The 19,409-nt window shown below is 43.8% G+C and overlaps 1 protein-coding gene across 1 annotated transcript in view; it reads left to right on the top strand.

Annotated features, from left to right (window-relative positions):
- ETV4 (ets variant 4) overlaps nucleotides 1-16,631 on the top strand; it is an 18,421-nt gene extending 1,790 nt beyond the window's left edge. Inside the window, exons 2-11 of the mRNA XM_009326853.1 lie at nucleotides 159-206; nucleotides 5,839-5,892; nucleotides 9,625-9,751; nucleotides 10,373-10,531; nucleotides 10,931-11,172; nucleotides 13,787-13,861; nucleotides 13,961-14,029; nucleotides 14,410-14,579; nucleotides 15,651-15,752; nucleotides 16,410-16,631. Coding sequence (XP_009325128.1) covers nucleotides 159-206; nucleotides 5,839-5,892; nucleotides 9,625-9,751; nucleotides 10,373-10,531; nucleotides 10,931-11,172; nucleotides 13,787-13,861; nucleotides 13,961-14,029; nucleotides 14,410-14,579; nucleotides 15,651-15,752; nucleotides 16,410-16,631 — 1,268 coding nt within the window. The remainder of the gene's footprint in view (nucleotides 1-158; nucleotides 207-5,838; nucleotides 5,893-9,624; nucleotides 9,752-10,372; nucleotides 10,532-10,930; nucleotides 11,173-13,786; nucleotides 13,862-13,960; nucleotides 14,030-14,409; nucleotides 14,580-15,650; nucleotides 15,753-16,409) is intronic.
- The last annotated feature ends 2,778 nt before the right edge of the window (nucleotides 16,632-19,409 follow it).

Below are 19,409 nucleotides of genomic sequence, written 5' to 3'. Positions count from 1 at the left end.
GGGACGGATGGGGGTGGTGGAGGCTTCTGGGCAGGGACCAGGTCCTCCCCCCGCGCCTCCGCCCCCACCTCCTCGTTTCGCCCGGCGTCTCCGTCGCCGGAGCATCCTGCAGTCCCTCCCCAGCGCTCCGCCGAGGTAACCGCTCGCTTTTCATGCAGACCTCTTCCAGGACTTGAGCCAGCTCCAGGAGACTTGGCTGACAGAAGGTAGGCTCCTTCCCCTTGCTCTGTTTTGTTTTGTTCGCCTTTCAGTTGTTTGTCTTTTGATGTTTGGACTGCTCCTTTGCTTGGTTTGCCTAGCTCCGAACGTTATTTTTTTCTTCAGACTTGCCAACCTCTGGCTTGTGTAAATGAAGACGCATGAATCACGCTATTGTGCTGGGTATTTACTTGTGAATGGAACTTGGCAGTTGGCCTGCTTTCCTGGTTACAATTTTCGTTTCAGGCTACTTGTAACTGGTTTGATTTTATGCTAATTTGTCACTTATCTTTGTTGGTTGCCAGAACGTTGATATTTTTTTAAACAAACAATAAACTATTCTTTTAATTTGGGGAACGAAGTGCTTCTCTTAACCCTTTTTTTTTTTTTTATTATTTAAGATAATTCTTTGAAGGGACCTTCCTGGAATTTACACACTGTTCAGTTTGGTGTCTAAATTGTTTTGCCTTTTGACTTCAAGGAAAAGAAAGCTTAAAATCCCAGGGAGTCCCGTTAATTCCAAGTGAAACTAGTTTTAAACAGTATGGTGAAATTGCTCTAATTCCAGTACTACAAATGATCCATTTTCTAGAAAATTCAAAACATTCTCAAGTACAGACTCTTGATAAATATGAAAGTACTTACTGTGATATAGGTACTTAACAAATATTTAACAATAATAATATAAAAATATGCATGGCATTTTGAGCAGGATTATTTCCCCTAATTTTACTATAAGTGAAGGACAATCCTGTCAAACAGTTCTCTTTCTTTTTTTTTTTAGCCTCAAAAAGGTATTTGCCAACTAAGTAAGATTATTGGGGGGGGGGAGGAGAAATAAAGTGTTTTATGTTCATTTCAAACTGAAATGGAATTACATTGATCAGGCAGTATTCGGGAGTGTGAGGATTGTAAGGATGCAAGAGGAATTACCTGGAGGCTGTTCCAGGATTGAAACACTCACCTAACTTACGTAAGAGCAGAAAAATGGGTATTAATTGTTGTTCAGATCTAACAGATCTGAATGTGCACACATGCTTGATACTGGTTTCTCTTAAATCTTCAAAAACCTTGAGCTGCCAATAAGATAAGTTTGCCTCAGAACTGATTTCTGGTAGACTTTCAATTTTAGGCTTTCTAATATTTGATAATATTTTTAGCTCACTGATCTAAAGAATTTGCATATAAGCTCTTACGATATGTTTGTCAGTAGCAGAGTGTTTGTAGAATGAATTCATAAGTACCCTGGGGTGAAGGGAAGGTCACACATGGTCTCATAGCACTGTATAGAAAGAGGTAATCCGCTATTATACATGATCAGTAAATGATAATGCAAACTCTATTACATGTTTTTAGAGTATAGGAAGATATCTTTTTTTTTTGTATAGCTCATAGCATCTAGTCAGAGTCCAAGTGAAATCCTTGGGAAATTCAACGCATGTTTTAATATTCTAGCTTATGATTTTAGACCGCATATATGGGGAACTACTTTCTCCCATGGTGACTCCCATTTCCAGACTTTTAACAAGCAAAGTTGCCCTCCGAAGCAAACTATCGTTTGTTTTTCTGTATTCACCAGTATGTCAAATCACTTTCACCATTCAGGAAAACAATTTTTTTTTCATTAATGTCTTGTGCATGTCTATATGTTAACATTTGTTCATGAGATGAAGGCAACTGAAAACTTAAGAGTACCTTCCTAAACAATGCAGAAGAAAAAGAAAAGAAAGTGAAAATATGAAATATGTTATTTATTCTCTGCCTCTACCACATTTAGTTAAGAAATTTAGCTATTTTATTTACAGTTCTTGGTGTTACTTTTGAAATAAAAGAGAAACAAACCTAGGAAGGAATCAAACTGAAATATAAATTCACAACAAAAAATCAGCCATATGAAAAATGTTAACAAATTTAAACCACATATACATGTGGATGTATATGTATGTATATGCATCTCTCTCTATATATATATATATTTGTGTGGTTTCATTCATAGGGGTATTTCTTTGTTAGCTTTTTAGAATATTTTTAAGTGTCAATTAACACCTGATTTCTCCTTTGCAGGGTAAAAGAATAATGTCTGCATATAGGTGACTCTTAAAAGAAACAGATGCTGAAAAATCCTAGGCCTTGTTACTAAAAATCTGAAGTTTTCCTCTACACCATTTTTACCAGAATCTGTTAGAATGCAACAATGTGAAGCTGGCAGTTGATAACTGTATGGAACTGATTTCAAGCCAAATAATTTATAAAAGTGATTTGGCATTCAGAGAAACAAAAAAACTTCCTTGGAGAAAAGTTGCACAGGAATTATCTGTGCTGATTGCAAGGAGGAGAGATGCACTTCTTCTTTGTGTATCCTTAGCCAGAGAGCTTTAGTTATGGTGCTCCAGATCCTGAAAGCGATGTGGGAGATGGTGAAGCACATGTTGATACATGCAGTCTGAGTGACTAAAATAAGCCTGGGGTTGGGCTTTAAGTGTCTGATTAGGTATCCCATTTATTTTAAATATAGATGCTGGTTTGGGGAGAACAAGAAAATGTCTATCTGTATTGCAACTATATGAGGTAGATAATGAATATAAAAATTTAATTTTTTTTTTTCTGGCAACTGGTACTTCAGCCTTCTAATACAGGACTGTAGCTGTCCGCAAGCATCACTGTCCAGCAGTGAGGCTGCATGCGCTCACTCCAGCCATGCCCTTCATTTCACATCTTTTCTGTGGTCTATTGCTTTTAGTATGTAATTCTCTTAGTGAGATTGCCAGCAATGTGATAGACAATAGTAGCCTCAAGGCAGTAGGCTGTGAAATCCAAATTCAGCTCATACAGTGTGATCCCCGTTATATCTTCTATTACAATATTGCTTTTTAAAGATAATTCATAAAATGAATTTTGTAGGTTTTTTTTTTTCTGTTCCCCACCTTTATCACTTATATTTCCAGTTTGTTGTCATACAGGTTATTTTAAGGAACAGTGACTGCAGTGCAAAGAGCTTGGCTAGTTCCATTCTAATCCACTGCCTGTTGTTAATGTAGTGTTATTCCCTAAGGTTAATTTTTGGTATGTCTTGTCCAGCTTAGCTTCAAGTGACTGAGGTTAGTGGGCTTCCGTTCCTCATGTCCCTTTGACTACATCACCTTTGCTTTAGAGCTGAGAGAGTGCTATCTCTTGTCCACTCTGCAATAACAAAACCTCTAGGTTTGTCTGTTATGTACTAGCAGCAGCATATGTTTCAGCAATAGTTTGTGAGAGATTTTGTGAAATAACAATCTGCTGCAAGCTCTCCCTTCCCTGTGGTAAAAGGGACATAAAATTAATTGTTAGAAGTAATAAACTATTTGAACATGACATGTGCTATGGTTTAGGTTCTCCTCACAGTTTCTCCCAGGGCACAACCAAAAGCTTAGTTCTTTGTCAGACCTGAATTTACCACATTAGTTGCTGACTCTGGGTAATGGAGGACTGCTCAGGAGGTGGACTGAGGCCATATCTGAGCTAGGCTCTGAGTAATAAGGCAAAAATAGCTGTGTGTTAAAATACGGGCTAAATTCTGATTAGTAATGTATTCCTGACATCAGGATGGTGTGCCTCTCTTGCTTCCTTAACATCTTTTCTTTCTGTGATAGGGAAGAATGCAAAGGTATTTGTAAATAAATACAGATGCTGCTGTCAGGGAGAAAGCCAGATTGGATCACTTGCTTTGGTGTCCTACTGCTTAAGTATGTGATTGAGATGTGCTTCAACAAAACCATATGTTCTAGACTGTGTGTAGGCTGTCCAAGTGTACTGTTCTGTCTTGCTTATATAGCTCTTGCAAAGGAAAGATAGGCACAAACCATCTTGTAGAATGGGGCAAGCATGCACAATTATATTTACAGTTGGAAAATCTGAATGAATTGTTCCCTCTGTGAATGTGTGAGGGCAATGTTGATTAAAGATTTTCTCAGGAAATAAGGGAAGCAGGAGCTAGAGGAGACTATGTGTAGCTGACTGCTCTGTGAAATCAGAACAACACTAATTACATATACACTGTTTCAACACAGGAATTTTATATAATAGCACTATGGACTATTATAACATTTGATTTTGTATGTTGGAATGATCTCTCAAGGACACACCTTGTACCTTGCTGAGTCAACCTGTAGGTGAAGAAGGACAATAAAATTCTTTTTCTTCCACTGTGCCATTTCATTGTCTTACTATATATTTTGCAATGGCTTCAGTGCAACTCGGACATGGGCTAAGGCCACATTATGGTAGGTGATCCGTGAACAGAACGATCTAAGCTGGAGATCAGAAAAGGCAGGCAGCTATGTATAGGCAGATGAGGAATTTGCATGAGTGATGCCATAAGGGTGAGCACAGCTGCCAGTCTTCACCAGGTACCAGCTTCCAACCACTGTTAGAGGTTTCATAGGCATCACAGGAAGAAGAATTCTGATATTTTAAGTTTTAATTTAAAATAAGTATTTACTCTAGGAAGTGATGAAACATACTGTAAAGTATATAACGAAAGACTCTTAGTGCCTCCATTTTGGATGTTGTGGGAAACTCTATCCATGTGGGCTTTACAGCTTTTGCAAAGTCTAGTCTTTCATGTAAATCAGAATAAATATGATCCCCTGAGTTATGAAGAGGCATCAACTTACAAAGTGTGCTGCTGACTTTTCAAGTCAGCAGACAAACACATGTGAGCCTCACCAGTTTGTCTAAAGGAGGCATTAAGCCTGAAGCTTCTTAACATTGAGATACTAATGTTGTTAACTATTTCACTGTTTATTTACCACATTCAGCAACATCCTGTTCCGGTGAGGTAGGCTGTTCCAAGGTAAATGAGGCCTCTGCAGATTTTCAGATATCTTTATTAGACAATCTTTGAAATACTCATATCTTAGACCTTGCTGTTATTCTTGGAGTTGTACTACCAATGCTGTCCACAGGGGAGATGCCTAGAAGTAAGCTTTACTGCACTGATTTGTGGGGAAAGAGCAGCTGTTTGCTGTCAGGTTCTCAATGACTACACCAGCACTTCCTCTTACATTTCCCATTTGCAAAATCACACATACATGCAAGGCACTATTAACCATTTCCCTCTCCTGCTACCAGGTAATTTTATTTTTTTTCTTCTGAAATGTTCTCCTTCTGCTGATTTACAAATTGTAGCCTATTCCACTAGTGCCAAGCTATCCACTGCTTCTGGAGCTACTGAAAAGATCGTGTATGAAGGCATAGATGTTTCCTGTTCTGCTCATCACTTTGGCATAGCCTTTCCAAATTCATCAGTTGGTAGTTGTTTTTCCCTATGCTAAATGCTTAAAAATCCCTGAATGTTACGTTTCTAACGAGAACTGTGGACCCTGAGCTAATAAACTTGCTGTTGTCCTTATTTCCAAGGTAAGGGAGAAAGAAACTGGCAGGCTGTTAAGAGATAAATCTGAGGTGGAAGAACTGTATTCTTTAATCCCAAAGGGAAACTATCCTTAGTCACTAAAGTGCATCCCAGCAGAAAGCTCAGATCTTTCCTGCATAGACTTATTTCTGTCTTACTGTAAATTATACCATACAAAGTGCCAAATCTAATTCTCTTTCTCTCTCTCTCCCCTGCCTCCTCCCCTCCTTCCCTCCCTCCCCTGGCAGCTCAGGTTCCAGACAGTGATGAGCAATTTGTGCCTGACTTTCATTCAGAAAACTGTAAGTAGCATGGGGATGATCATACATCTCAGGGGAGAAAGGCAGGATACACTTAAACCAAACAAATACATAAATGCAACGCACAGACGTTGAGGCTAAAGTACTCATTTTATTTCTACATTGTTGTGACGGTGACAAAAAAAACCAGGCTAACTGTCCACATCTGGACAACGCAAAAGCGTATTTGTTGGTGGTAACTACCACAGTCCCTTACGCAGAGTGGTTTCAACAGATGTGTATTTTAGTTGATGTATTTGCGAATAATTCGGCACCCCTGAACAGCTAAGAAAATGCATTACTATGATAATCAAAGGTAAAGTTTGTGCTATCACTCCTCCCAAAGCAAAAGAAATTGGACTGTACATGGAATTACAGGTGCTGTGTCTCCTGCATGATGCTTTTTTGAGGTTCTGCTCACCTGTGTGGCCTCTGGCTGAGCATCTGCTGCCAGCATGGCCTCTGTGAGATGATGGTCCTGTCTGCTGCCTGCCACAGCATGAGGGCACAGTATCCCTGAAGAGATGTGCTTGCTAGCCTACTTGCTCTCTGTTCTTACGAACTATCTACTGGACAGATTGCATGTGTTTGCACAGGAGTGTACAGACCGTACCACAAATGTTTGCTCTGAGAACTAGTCAAAGCACTTCACCATACAAAGGAGCTGAATGTTGCACAGGTACAAGTGTACATATAGGAACCTTCCACGCAATGGCCATGCAACTCTTCCTGCTTTTCTCACACTAGGCCTGTTTCAGCTGGTCCTCAGAGCATGCCACCGTTTTATTTGGAAGCTGATGCTGGGCTCAGACTACATGCCTGAAGTGAATACAGACTTTTCTGAATAGCTCTGTGTTGCAAGCAGCTGCAAGAACCTGGAGCCTGACTTTTGACAGGCATGTCAAGGCTACAGGAAGATGCCTCACTGTTCCCTGGGCATATACATGTCTGGCAGCTAACTGAGAGTAGAGATGTCCATTTAAAGCTGGTGCAGTCAACTTTGGTGCCCTTCCTATGCTGATACCCCTCTCTGCCCAGGACAGTTTTCCCCATGAAAACTAAAATGAAGCACTTCTAGCGGTTGTTCTTGTCTACCTCCTTCCCCTGGACTTGGTCTTGCAGCACAGCCGGGCTTGGTCTGCATCATACATCTTGTTTCTTCCTCTTTTTGACCTAGAACTGAGGAGAGGGCTGGTCCCATGTTTCACTCTGAATGAATGAGCCAGTTGTAATGTGATAGCCTGCTCCAGCTATTAGGGGCCGGAAAGAACTGGCTGCTCCTAGCACATCTAGCTTCTTCAAACTTCAGTGTACTGGACAAGAGTAATTTGTTTTTTTTTTTTCCCCCTGAGACTCAGCCGACACATCAGCATTTTTAAATGGGTTCTATATATCTGTTTACTCCGTACATTGAAAAGAACTGCTGCAGACAGAAGGGAAATGGATGCCCCAGGCGTAGAAAGACCCTTTTCTCTTTTGACCCTTCCCTGGGCCTGGGGTGTTTGCACAGATGCAGGAGTGTCATGCTTGGGATACTGAATGCATCCTGGGTTTGGGGCAGGCCCGCTGGGTCAGCACACTCACACCTGCCATCAGTTTGGACAGTGCCAAGAGCTGTTTGTGAACAGGCCCCTCTGCTATGATTGATGGCAGCCCCAGGATTGGCTGTGGGAGCCAGTTGTCCCTGAGAAGGAGTAGGAGCCAGAAACAATATGAGGCTCTGGTATCTTATGGATTTCTTTATGTATATTGATTCTGCCAAGCTGTTTGGATCCCTTTGGGTGCTGGTATGATGTAAAGATTGGCTTTTCTGGTGTAGGCTGAAACCAAAGGCAGGCAAAAGGAGTCAGGTTTGGGTTTTGTTTTTTTTCCCCCTCTTGCTGAGAAAATTAATTTTGGGGAGGGATGTTCGCCATAGAAAGTGGCCTTAATATCCTGTGCTGAGAGAGACAGCAGCAGCCCTTTCTCCAGCCCTTTTGATAGTTGCTTGCTGCAGCACTTCTGAAGGGACAATTAGTCCTTTATGTGAGGGAGAACTGGCTTGAGGATGGCTGGTGCACATGCAGTTCAGGTCGGTCCTGAAATAAACTCAGCAAAAATATGAGGTATTAACAGATCGGGATGTTACTTTCCATCCTTAAAACTGTAACCACAGCTCTGAACATCCCAGGCTTTGTAAGCAACATCATGTCAGCTTGAAGAGATGGGAGTAAGCTGGTGAAGAAGGACTGGAGCTAGCCTTATTAAAAGCTTACAGTTTTGATTTGGAGGACAGATCTTTCCCTTGTTTGAAAAACGAGCCTAGATCTATGTACCTTTCTGGGGTTACTTTTCTTTGCTTCCTAAGTGTCAGTGACCTTCTAACAGCAGCAGCAGAGCCCAGAGGCAAAGGTAGAAGATGCTTGCCACGTCCTTCAGCCAGGATAAGCTTTTCTGAGGAACTAGTTAAGGAAGTTTTGCTCCCTGCTGGATTTAATTAGGCATAAGAAGTAACAATACCCACATCCTACTTCCTGGTGCTGTAAACTGCAACCCACATTTGTTATTCATGAAATTCTAACCAGCCCAGAAATATCCCTCCTCGTCTGCACCAGGCCATGACCACAGACCAGTGCACTGAAAATGAAAAGGAACGTTTTTACTTTTTTCCTGGACTGTCACTGATGTTTTGGATGAGCAGAGTGGTTATAAGATTCCCCCAATCCCACACTCAGGGATGTTGGACTGTTAGCATAGAAGAGATTCAACAAAGGGAAACCTGCATTTGGAAATTATATGGGTAGCTGCTGAGTGCCGGCATGGCAGCCTCCCGCCCAGGAATCGCAGTATCGTGTAGAAGGGCCTGGCCTTTTTCCTGAGTCCTAAAGTATAAACCTGATACAATTAATGAAATTAGATACATCAAAGGGAGGCTACTGAGAGGACTGCAAGCTGCTCTTTGAACTTTGAGGTATATTATAGTGAAAGCAAGGACTTGGAAGTCAGACTTCTGTTTTGTACTGTGCTTTAACACTGGTGCAGTTCCTTTGGAAAAAGGATTTTAGCTATCTAAATTGGTTAGGTGCTTCTGAAAACACTACTTGTGTAAGTTGTCTGTGAGCAAGTTAGCCTGGTGACAGCCTGTAATAGTATGCAATACATATAATAGTATTTTCCCACAGAAAACCTTCAGGTTTTGTAGCTGTGTCTACAAAAACCTTACATTTATTGTCCTATGATACTATCAGGAAATCTACAATGTGTCATCATATTAGTGCATTATAATATAATGCAGTGCTACATGGTAATGCTACTCACAAGACATGCTTACCAGGTATGTCAATGAAAGAGCATTTTGCATGATGCAAATGAAAACTTTGCTTTTATGTGTTGAAAAATAGAGTATGTGCATGCTACCCTTTATGAAATAACAGAAAATGTCTGTCCCAGCCCTGAACAGCTTAGGAAATATCCACTCTAAATCCTTTTCAAAGTGCTCTGGATTATCACAGAGCATGTTAACACTACCTTAGATTTGCTTTTTTAAGGTTGATGTATCATACAAACCTTACTAAACCAAGGGCAGAGCTCAGGAAAGTCCAGTGAACAGTTGTGCATATTGGTATTTTGTTTCTCGCAGAGCCAGCTGAACAAGGACAAGGTGGTGGCATCTCAACTGACTTTTTACTGGCTGATAAAAATATCTCTCCATATACAAGAAAAGTGTCAACTTGACCTTTCGTTTCTCTCCCACAGTAGCTTTTCACAGTCCTCCTGCTAAGATTAAAAAGGAGCCGCAGAGTCCCTCCTTGGACCCCACACTGTCCTGTAACCATAAGCAGCCATTCCAGTACCACAATGGCGAGCAGTGCCTTTATGCCAGGTAACACAGCTTACACAGGGGAGGGACAGGAGGTGTTATGAAATCAAGTGCTACTGCCTTATCTAATAATGAGGTGTTATGACAACAGTCTGGTCTGTCTGCTGGATAAGGGCAGTGCACATATGCTGCAATACAAATTAACCAGTGGGTCAGCTCATGGCAGCCTGCTTAGACTGCCATTTATTGCACTGGATAGAGCAGACCTGTGTAGAGTAGATCTGGGCTTGCGTCTTTTCTTCTCCCTAGTGCTGTTCCTCAGCTGTTCTGATGCTGAGAGCAGTCTTGACATCTGTCACGTGCCTCTCTCTCCCCATTGCTTTCCAAAATCTGTCCCGCAAGGAGCTCCCTGACACCATTGCCCACAGTCCCAACTATTTGCCTGAGTTATAGTATGGCTTCTTCAGTACAGACACCTTCTCCAGTTTTCTGCTTGAAGGGTTATTGCTATTGTGCATGGGGGCAACCAATAATCAAAAAGGAAGGAGTTTGTGCTGGGAGTTTTCTGACCTAGGTGGCTGCACAGAGGGAGAGCGTGTCTGCCTGTGACGCGTTCTCCCCAGGTACTGCCACAAGTCCTTCTCAGAGAACTGTAATGCTCCAATATCTGTTTGACTGTCCCAGTGCCTATGATCAGCCCAGACAAGTTGGAATCAAGTCCCCCAACCCAGGAACCCCGATACAGTCACCACTCCAACAGTTTCCTAGACAGGACAGGAGCTTCCTGACCCCTGCGGGGCCACCCCACCCCACGTCCAGCTGTGGATACCTCAATGAAAACAGGTGAGTTACTGCCAGGAGGAGGCAGCCCCTGGCAAGAAGGATTGCCCTCCTTGGCGATTCAGGGAGGAGGGGCTGCAGCATCCAGATTAAAGTGCTCAGTTTCCAGCAATCACAGGATCTCCCCCATCCAAAGTACCTGGGACCCATCGCTGCTGCCTAGGGTTTGAAGAAGTCTATAACCTTAAGCCCATCAGATTCGGTGAATGATGGGCTGTGTAGCTGCCCTTGGAAACATCTTTCACTGGCGTCCCTTCCTTGCCCCAGCTATGCGTGCAGCTCCTACAGCCCTAATAACAGGCTGAGGCTGAGGAATTTTTTGTCCCTCAACCAGCCCTGCACCAGGGCTGAGATCAGAGGGCCAAGAAAGCAGCCACCCCATTGTCCTCTCCCCTCTTCTAGCTCTGCGTACCAGCCACCTGTGGAGATGTGCCGTTCCTTCCCCTCCCAGGGCATGGCCCAGGAAGACCCCATTGCCTACCAGCGTCAGATGTCTGAGCCCTGCCTCCAGTACCCTCATCAGGGCTTCAAACAGGAGTACCATGACCTGCGGTATGAGCAAGCAAGCCGAGCAGGCAGCAGCAGTCAGTACCCAGCAGCTGTGGTGATCAAGCAGGAGCAGGTGGACTATGTGTATGACTCAGGTAGGCAGAACTAGCTCTTTTTAGCAGGGCCTGTTGCAACAGGACAAGGGAGAATGGCTTTAAACTAAAGGGGTGGTAGATTTAGACTAGGTATAAAGAAGAAATTTTTTACACTGAGGGTGGTGAAACACTGGAACAGGTTGCCCAGAGAGGTGCCGGATCCCTGGAAACATTCCAGGTCAGGTTGGACGGGGCTCTGAGCAACCTGATCTAGTTGAAGATGTCCCTGCCCACAGCAGGGGGGTTGGACTAGATGACCTTTAGAGTCACCTTCCAACCCAAACTACTCTATGATTCTATGATTCTGACTGCATAAACCAGGCATCGATGGGGGTAAGCAACCTTGTGGGTGAACGTCCATCACTGGTGGTCTTTGGGCTTTGAAACAGTACTACTTCATCTTCAGGAGCATCTGTGGTCTGGGAAACTGGCTGCATAGCAGGAAATGCAAACAGTTCTGTCTGTTTACTGCATCCAAGAAAAGGCTGGGACATTCACTTTCCATACTGTGTTCTGAGAAGGACTTTCTGGTAGATAGTGGAAAGCTTTAACAAGATATAGGAGCTAGAAGGTGATGTTAAACCCATTCAAACTAGATTAAAGGCATGCATTTTTTTTTTTTTTCCAAGGGAATAAGTAGCCATTGGGGAGACTCTCAAAATTCATAATTGGCCCACTCACACCATCAGAAATGGAGAAAAGGGCGTTCCCAGTTTCACAGGGTGTTTTTGTCTTCAGAGGGATACGTGAGCTGGTAGGCCGTAGAAAGGGAGAGGAGTGAGGTCAGCTTTGAAGAAATTATACTGCAAACGTTCTGTAAATGGCAGCGGAAAGGAAGGAATCAAAATCTTGGAGCTTGTACAGAAAAACTGTCTCAGATCCCTGCAGCAGGAGGGGACCTTCAAGCACTGGCAGAGGAAAGCTGCTCTGGGTGCAGGGATTGCGCTGCACAACCCTGAGCTGCAGCTCGTGACATTGTCTGGCCCCGTGCCTTTTCCCTGACTGGCGGCAGAAGAATTTAATTCACAAAATGGAGGCAAAGATGCATCTCTCCCAGCCTAGCTGATGAGGTCAGCTTTCACTGCTGCGGTCTCTCACCAGCAGCTGACACCCACTGGAAACTCGCCGCAGCAGGTCACAGAGAGAGCTGATGCCCCATTTTGGAGCTTACCATGCGAGATAAACCAGCTTTGTTCTGACAAACAGATCTAAAAGTCTAAACCTAAAACAGTCTAAAGAGACTTGGGTGGCTAACAATAAACTGGTCCAAGGACAGGCATAAGCGCAGAGCGGGATCTGGGTTGACTCAGCTGAGTGCAAGCGTGAGGCTCTGTGTCTCTTGTAGTGTCAACCTTCACCTGCTACTTCCCATAGAAACAGGGCACACAGAGCAGATAGCAGAGATTTCAGAGGATCACAAGAGAAAAAATTTTATAATTCCAAAAATTACCTGATCAATCAGGTAATCCTCTTATTTTTCCACAAGGGATAAATCTTATTTTTTCAGCAGACCTGTCCAAAGACTTGCTACCCTGACATCACAATACCCTCTTCTAGAGGGAATGTTACATGTGGCTTCCTGGTATTTTAATGGACATTTTGAGTTGTTTCCTTTAGCAGAAATAAATACATAAATAAAAAGCTCCTATGAGGGTATAGAATCCACCACTGTGGCTATGCTGATATTACACTTTCACTGGGTACTTCTGTCCAGACAGGGGAAGAAAATGTGCAAACCCAGAAGAATGCTTTTTGTAAGAGTAGTTTACAATTGTAATAATACACAGTCAGTCAGCTCAGAGTACCCTTCTGCCCTTAGCATCAGCAAAATGTCTGCTGAAAGCAACGGCTATACACAGGAGTATGAGGGAAACGTAAGGTAAATCTTTCCAAAGCTCCCAGTTACAGCTTCCATTTCAGCTGTGGACAGCAAATAGGTTTGATTCAGAAAACACAAGATACAGAAGATATAAATTGCAGTGCCCAGGCAACGATATATGCTGCACAGAGATCATGAAAAGACTTTCTGCTTGTTTTCAAACTCGGGCTATTTTTTCCTTTATCTTTTCTCAACTGTTTGTGAGAATGCCCTATCATGATGTGAAAAAGCCAAGGAGACTTAAGACATCTGAAATGACATTTGTGAGACGCTGTCTGTAGTAAACATTCAGATGCTGACGCTTTCCATTATCATCATCATAGTACCCCTGGAAAAATGTAATGCCTTCTCACCTCTGAAAACAGTAGCAGAGTGCATAGTTATCTTAAACTAAGATGAGGGAGAGGTGTCATAAAAATTTAGCCTATTGTCCAAGATTTTGTATTGAGTGGTGCATAGGTGACTGACTGGCTATCCTGGCTACTCTGAAGGAAGTCATGTGATAGTACCACAGAAATTTACTAGTGTAATTCATGATTGGAAGCATGAGGAAGATGAAGTTGTGGTGGGATGGCTGAGACATAAAAAGTTATCAGTCTGCCATTAACCCTTTATTTAAGAAGGCCCTAAGAGGACATTGGTTAGACAGCTGCACTTACCTATCCACCTCCGGAGAGCAAGATCATTCTGCCTCCTGTGCTTTTTAATTAAATGAACTTGTTAATTGTTCTATAGATGTACCTGGCTGCCCTTCCATGTACATAAATGTTGAGAGTTATCCAAGCCATTCAAATACAGAAGATACATTAGGTAAGAAACTCAGTGACTGTCGTCTTTTCCCTGCATTGCATTGCCCTCTAGTACTACCCTGTCTTTGTCTATGACTGCCTATGTTGCTTTCTCTTTCAGGCTGCAGCTATGACAAGCAGATGAGGTCCTTTACTGATGATGTCTGTGTTGTTCCAGAAAAATATGAAGGTTGGAGAAAGAATGCTTCCAGTTTGGGTATAAGATAGGGTTATCCAGCATCTTTGCTAGCCACTTGACCACTGTCTACATAGTTCATTACATTGTGTTCTTGCAGGTGCGTTAGCTGTGGTTCATACCTGGCTTTTTGGTATCCTGTTTCTTGAGCTTTTTTAGCAGCAAACAGGCCTTCTAGCATAAGTAGCTTAATTGTGAGGTTCATCAGAGCTCCTCTTGGAAGAGCTGCTGGTGACTTGGCCACTCTGTTTTATATGAACTGAAATATTCCAGGTAAACATTTGTGAAATGTGCCTTTTTTTTTTTTCTTCTTCTTTTTGCAACTGTTTTTGCATTGATACCCTTAGAAACACCTTGTTTGTTCTTCTCAGCAGGAGACATCAAGCAGGAAGCCGGAGGGTACCGGGAAGGACCTCCATACCAGAGACGGGGATCTCTCCAGCTCTGGCAATTTCTTGTGGCTTTATTGGACGATCCGACCAATTCCCACTTCATTGCCTGGACTGGTAGAGGGATGGAGTTCAAGCTCATTGAGCCAGAAGAGGTGAAACCATTTAGCTTCTCTGCAGGCTCAGGGGGAGCAGCCACTGTTTCTGAGGCTGCAAATTCTCAAGAGGCTTTTCCTCTGCCCTGTGAAGGCTTCTGCCTACCAGTGGTACTCGCTAGACCCTGCTGCAAGTCAAGGTTTTTAGACGAGGTCAAAACACTTGGGTGACACAAATATCAGGTTTAAGAAAGGCTGCTTGTAAGTTTAGAGTCTCAGCAATGCAGTGAGTCAAATTACCCACTGTCTCCACTTCCCTAGACATTTCACTCTCAAGCTTGCAGTAACTTGTGCTGTCTTATCACGCTTTATGCTTGAGGCTGACATTAAGGTTTGGAGTTTTCAACCGTACTGGTTGCAGAAGTTTTCATAAAAATCTGGAAGAAACTATGTCCTAGTCTAAATACATTTTTATATCAAAATGACGTTAACTAAGGTGTAATTTCTAATGCTGCGTGTTCCAAAAAACCCAAAGATATCTGACAATATCTGAGAGATGTATCTGTAATATCTGTTCATATCTTGCTACGATTAGAGCTGCGTTTAGCACTGTTCTTGCTGCATATCAACCTTTGCGGGCACTTTCAGTCCAGAGTTGTTTTGGTGAGCTGGCATATGCTTATAACAGATTTCTGAGTCTCATGGACAAAGCTGAAAATCATGTAGCAGGAGGAAGAAAGGCACATGGGTCTTCCATTGGAGGTGTTCCCTCATACTTGGGCACCTGGTAAACATATGATTCCTGAAGATAAAGTGTAGCATAGGGTGAAGCAGTCCTTTAGCATCCTCAAGCTTTCAGAGTGCTGGAGACTGAGGAGAAGTGTTGACAGCAAATGAGCTCTGTAGTGGCAAGGAGAATGCCTCTCTGTGATATAGGGTACTTCAGTTTAAGTTCTACTCTTCTTGTTGAAAAGCTGCTAAATAATTATTGTTTGAGTCTATTGTTTAAGTGTTGTAAATATTTGTATGTGTTGTGGCACCGTTCCTCAAAAGAGAATCAGCTGGATAATGTCCTTTTGCCCTTGGGCTGGGTTCACAGACATTCACGCACTTTGATGCTTTATTCTACAGGTAGCCAGGCTGTGGGGTATCCAAAAGAACCGTCCAGCCATGAACTATGACAAATTGAGCCGATCCCTTCGCTACTATTATGAGAAAGGCATCATGCAGAAGGTCAGTTTGCAAAGCAGATGCAGTTTTTATGCCTTTAGTGATGCTTCTCTTGTTAGAGACAGGAAGTCTTACAGGTACAGAATGTACTTGAGCTAGCTAGGCATCCTGAGCTTTCTTTCCCCATAACTTCTCTTTGTAGCAGTTAAATCAGGAATGTGTAAAGGAGCTGAATCTAGGCAACATATGGGAAATAAAACAAAGGGGAATCATGATGTCTTTCTTTTTCTGTATGTGTCTGCAGTCAGGAGAGTTGAAATTTATGCAGCTGCAAGGACATATAATCAGTCTGGACCTGCTGTTGGTGAGAGAAAGGCTGCCTGGGGGTTGGTCCTATGTGGTAGGGATGGTCTCTTCCAGATCCAGGGCACTGGAGAGGATAACCGTGAGTGTAATTATGTCACAGTACAGACTGGTCAGGGACCGTTGATGCTGTTGCTACCTGGACAAAGAGTCAGCTAGCAGCATCCCATTTCCCAGGAGCTGTTCCAGGAGAGACCAGAGAAGCAGGATGACAGCACAAGGAGTTTACAACTCTGACATGTCTCAGGGCAATGGGCTAGAGCAGCCAGATGTTTTTGCAAGCCTTCTCCACTGCTGAGGAGCATTGCCTAGTGCTGCCTGTGTGCCTGCAGCATTCATCTCATGTCTTCCCTGCAGGTGGCTGGAGAGCGCTACGTGTACAAGTTTGTGTGTGAGCCTGAAGCCTTGTTCTCTCTGGCCTTCCCTGATAACCAGCGGCCAACTCTGAAGGCAGAGCTTGACCGGCAGATCAGTGAGGAGGACACAGTACCTCTTTCTCACCTGGATGAGAATGCCACTTATCTGCCGGACCTTGGGAGCCTCCCTCCACAGCTTTACAACAAAGGCTACGCATACTAGCATTGCTGGGAGCACACTGTGCCACCCTTGCTTGTGTATGTAAGGAGATGTCTGGTTAGTGTTCAATCAGTATAAGCATTTTTCCAGGCCAGCCTAGGGCGGCACTAAACTATGAATACCTGCTTTGGTCAGGAAAAGTGTTCAGGTACACACATGGATAATCACCTGACAGCTGACAGGGATCTTGTACGCTTGCGATAAGACCCTCGTATTTGTCAGGATGGGACTCATTCTCAGCGATGTATACACCTTCCCAGCAGTAGAGCTTCAGCTTTAGCAGTGTATCAGGTAATTGCTGCCTCCAGCCAGAACAAATGAGCTTGTCACAGTTCCTCTCTTTGGCGAGGGAGGAGATGCCGTCCTACTGGGCTTTTTTTCAGATACGAGGATGCTGCTGCTGACTCTATTCCTCCAGTACATGTACTGAACCTCTGTATAACCTGCCCTCAGCAAGGGATGGCTCTGACCCACATGACTCACCTCTGCAAGGCCAGTCTTGCCTTCTTCCCAGGATGGCTGCAACACAGTGGTCACATCATATGCCTTCCCTGTGAACTGCGTTGTGGGAATGGGGAATACTTGTTGTCTTGCATGTACACGCTCCTGCCTTATCACCTCCTTGCTCGTAACACTTCATGCCAGGACTATCTGGTATTTAGGCACTCCGAGCAGGGTAGCTGGAGGTACTGGCCAGGATTAGAGCAGTCCTGGAGTACATGGCACTACATACAATTTAGGGGAACTACAGAGCTGCCTGACTGCATTGGTCTGGGGCACAGGTCAAAGCCAGTATCACCTTCAGGGAGAGGGATTGCAAGAGGCAGCAAGGCCTGAGCCACCAGTTCACTGTAGTGTTGTGGCTTTCCCAAACTGAACAACTTCCTCAACAAACATCCTCAGGATCTTTGAAAACCTGTCAGGCTCCTGAGTGTGCTTATCCAGGGCTTGGCTAGAAAATCATCTGAGGCAAGAAAAGAACCCGGTGGAGGTGTGTTAAGAAAATGCTTTACAAAGTAACCTAAACCATACATAGTTCTTAATATCTGAATTTAGACTTAACCTCCACAGATATTTGCATGTTTGAGGGAAATCCTGATGTGTTGGAAAAGCAGCTATCTCTGCAGCCCAAAGCAGCACATGCAACTTAACTAGACGTTGACTGGTTTTCCACAATAGTGACCATTTATAATGGGCACCACATCCTCATTGAGTGGTGCCTCGCTTTTTAACTAGCAACTCTGACCATGTGCCCAGTTAGACAAGGAGCAGTACAGTGTACCCATACAGAAAAAGCCTGTTTCCTACTGCTTCAGATTGATGTTCCAGCTGCTGATTACAGAGCATCGCCAATGCGGTAGCCTGTAGAGGAAATTCTGTATGTTCACCAAAAGCCTGATTTCCCCCGATGACTCTCCCCTGCATGGCTAAAGCCAACCCTCCCAGCTTTGTCCCTGGGCATGAGGGCCAGGAAAGGCAGCTCTCCCTGCCTGAGGAGATGCCAGATACTCAGAGCAGCCTGCTCTGCTGATGCCTTTGCATGCCCTGTGCAGTCCAGAGACTTGGTGTCCCGGCAGCTCCTGGCCCTCCTGCCTTGCCCTGCTCTCACCTGGCAAGCACTCTTCCTCTGGTGTCCCAGAAGTGAGGGTGAAGGGGAACCCTTCCATTGGTATAAGCTGCCTTTACTATTTATGAGTGTAAAAATACTATAATTAATAAATTGTTCTATGTCTTGGCCAGTGCACCTTCATTCAGCCCCTGGCTAGTCCTCCCTTACCTTCCGAGCTTGCTTTGCCCATCTCCTTGGCACCAGCTTGCAGCTTTGGGTAGCTGATCCAGAGAGTTCAGGGATGCGTGTTTACTTCTGAATCTTGGTGGAGTTCAAGAAATGAACAGTTCACTCCCTTGACATCCTCACAACCAGTCATACAACCAGGACTGAAAAAAAATCACAATGAAATATGTAACCTCCGGCTGCACCTGGTGTCAGGGGAACAGTTCTCTGCAGCAGTAGAGAACACTGGCCACTGAGCCAAGCTCCATGGTTTTAATTAGCTTTTCCCTGAACTTCATTTCTGTCTTGAGCAGTGGCACCTCCAGGTTGCTTGCTAGGAAAGCGAGTGTGTTACGACCTGCTGAGCTGGTAACATGATCAGGGCAGCGCAGGGCACGCCAGCAATGAGAGTGCCACCCTGTCCCAGGTGGCAGAGCTGAGAGCTGGACCAGGACACAGCCACCCACATGGGCCTCAGCGAAGGCTACAGCAAGGATAGGAGTTACCCTGAAGTGGAGGAGCCCTTTTACGCTGCACCTTCCTCAAGAGAGTCAGGTATCTCCTAAGGGAAGTATTTATGCCTTCTGGAGGCAAAATGTGAGTAAGGGCCATACCCTGCTGCAACACTGTGTTTCTAATGAATGAGACTAGTAGGTTGCTTTTATTTGGTATCTCAATCTGCAGGATTCCCAAGGATTTTACATTTATCCAGTATTCTTTGGGCTACTCTCTGCCCAGCCAATCTTCCTTCCAGAAAGGGAGTTCAGGGAGCTAGTTCACATTTGGAGGAAATTTTAGCTCCGTGTTTCACTCAGGTTTGTCAAGTCAGTGCAACAGATCGATAACTGCAGAGCAGTTCCGGGAATCAGCAAGATCAGGTTCTCATAATTGAGGGGTAGTGACCTCCAAATGGCAGAGATTTATAATAACCAGATCAGAGAGTTGGGAATCAATAAATACACTCTGTGTTTCCAGTTCAGCAAGACAGAGAGGCAGCTGATTAGGGA

The sequence above is a fragment of the Pygoscelis adeliae genome, unplaced genomic scaffold (assembly GCF_000699105.1).
Source record: "Pygoscelis adeliae isolate BGI_AS28 unplaced genomic scaffold, ASM69910v1 Scaffold421, whole genome shotgun sequence".
NCBI lineage: Eukaryota > Metazoa > Chordata > Aves > Sphenisciformes > Spheniscidae > Pygoscelis > Pygoscelis adeliae.
The sequence above is the reverse complement of the archived record's forward strand: the minus strand, read 5'-3'. Positions and strand labels throughout refer to the sequence as shown.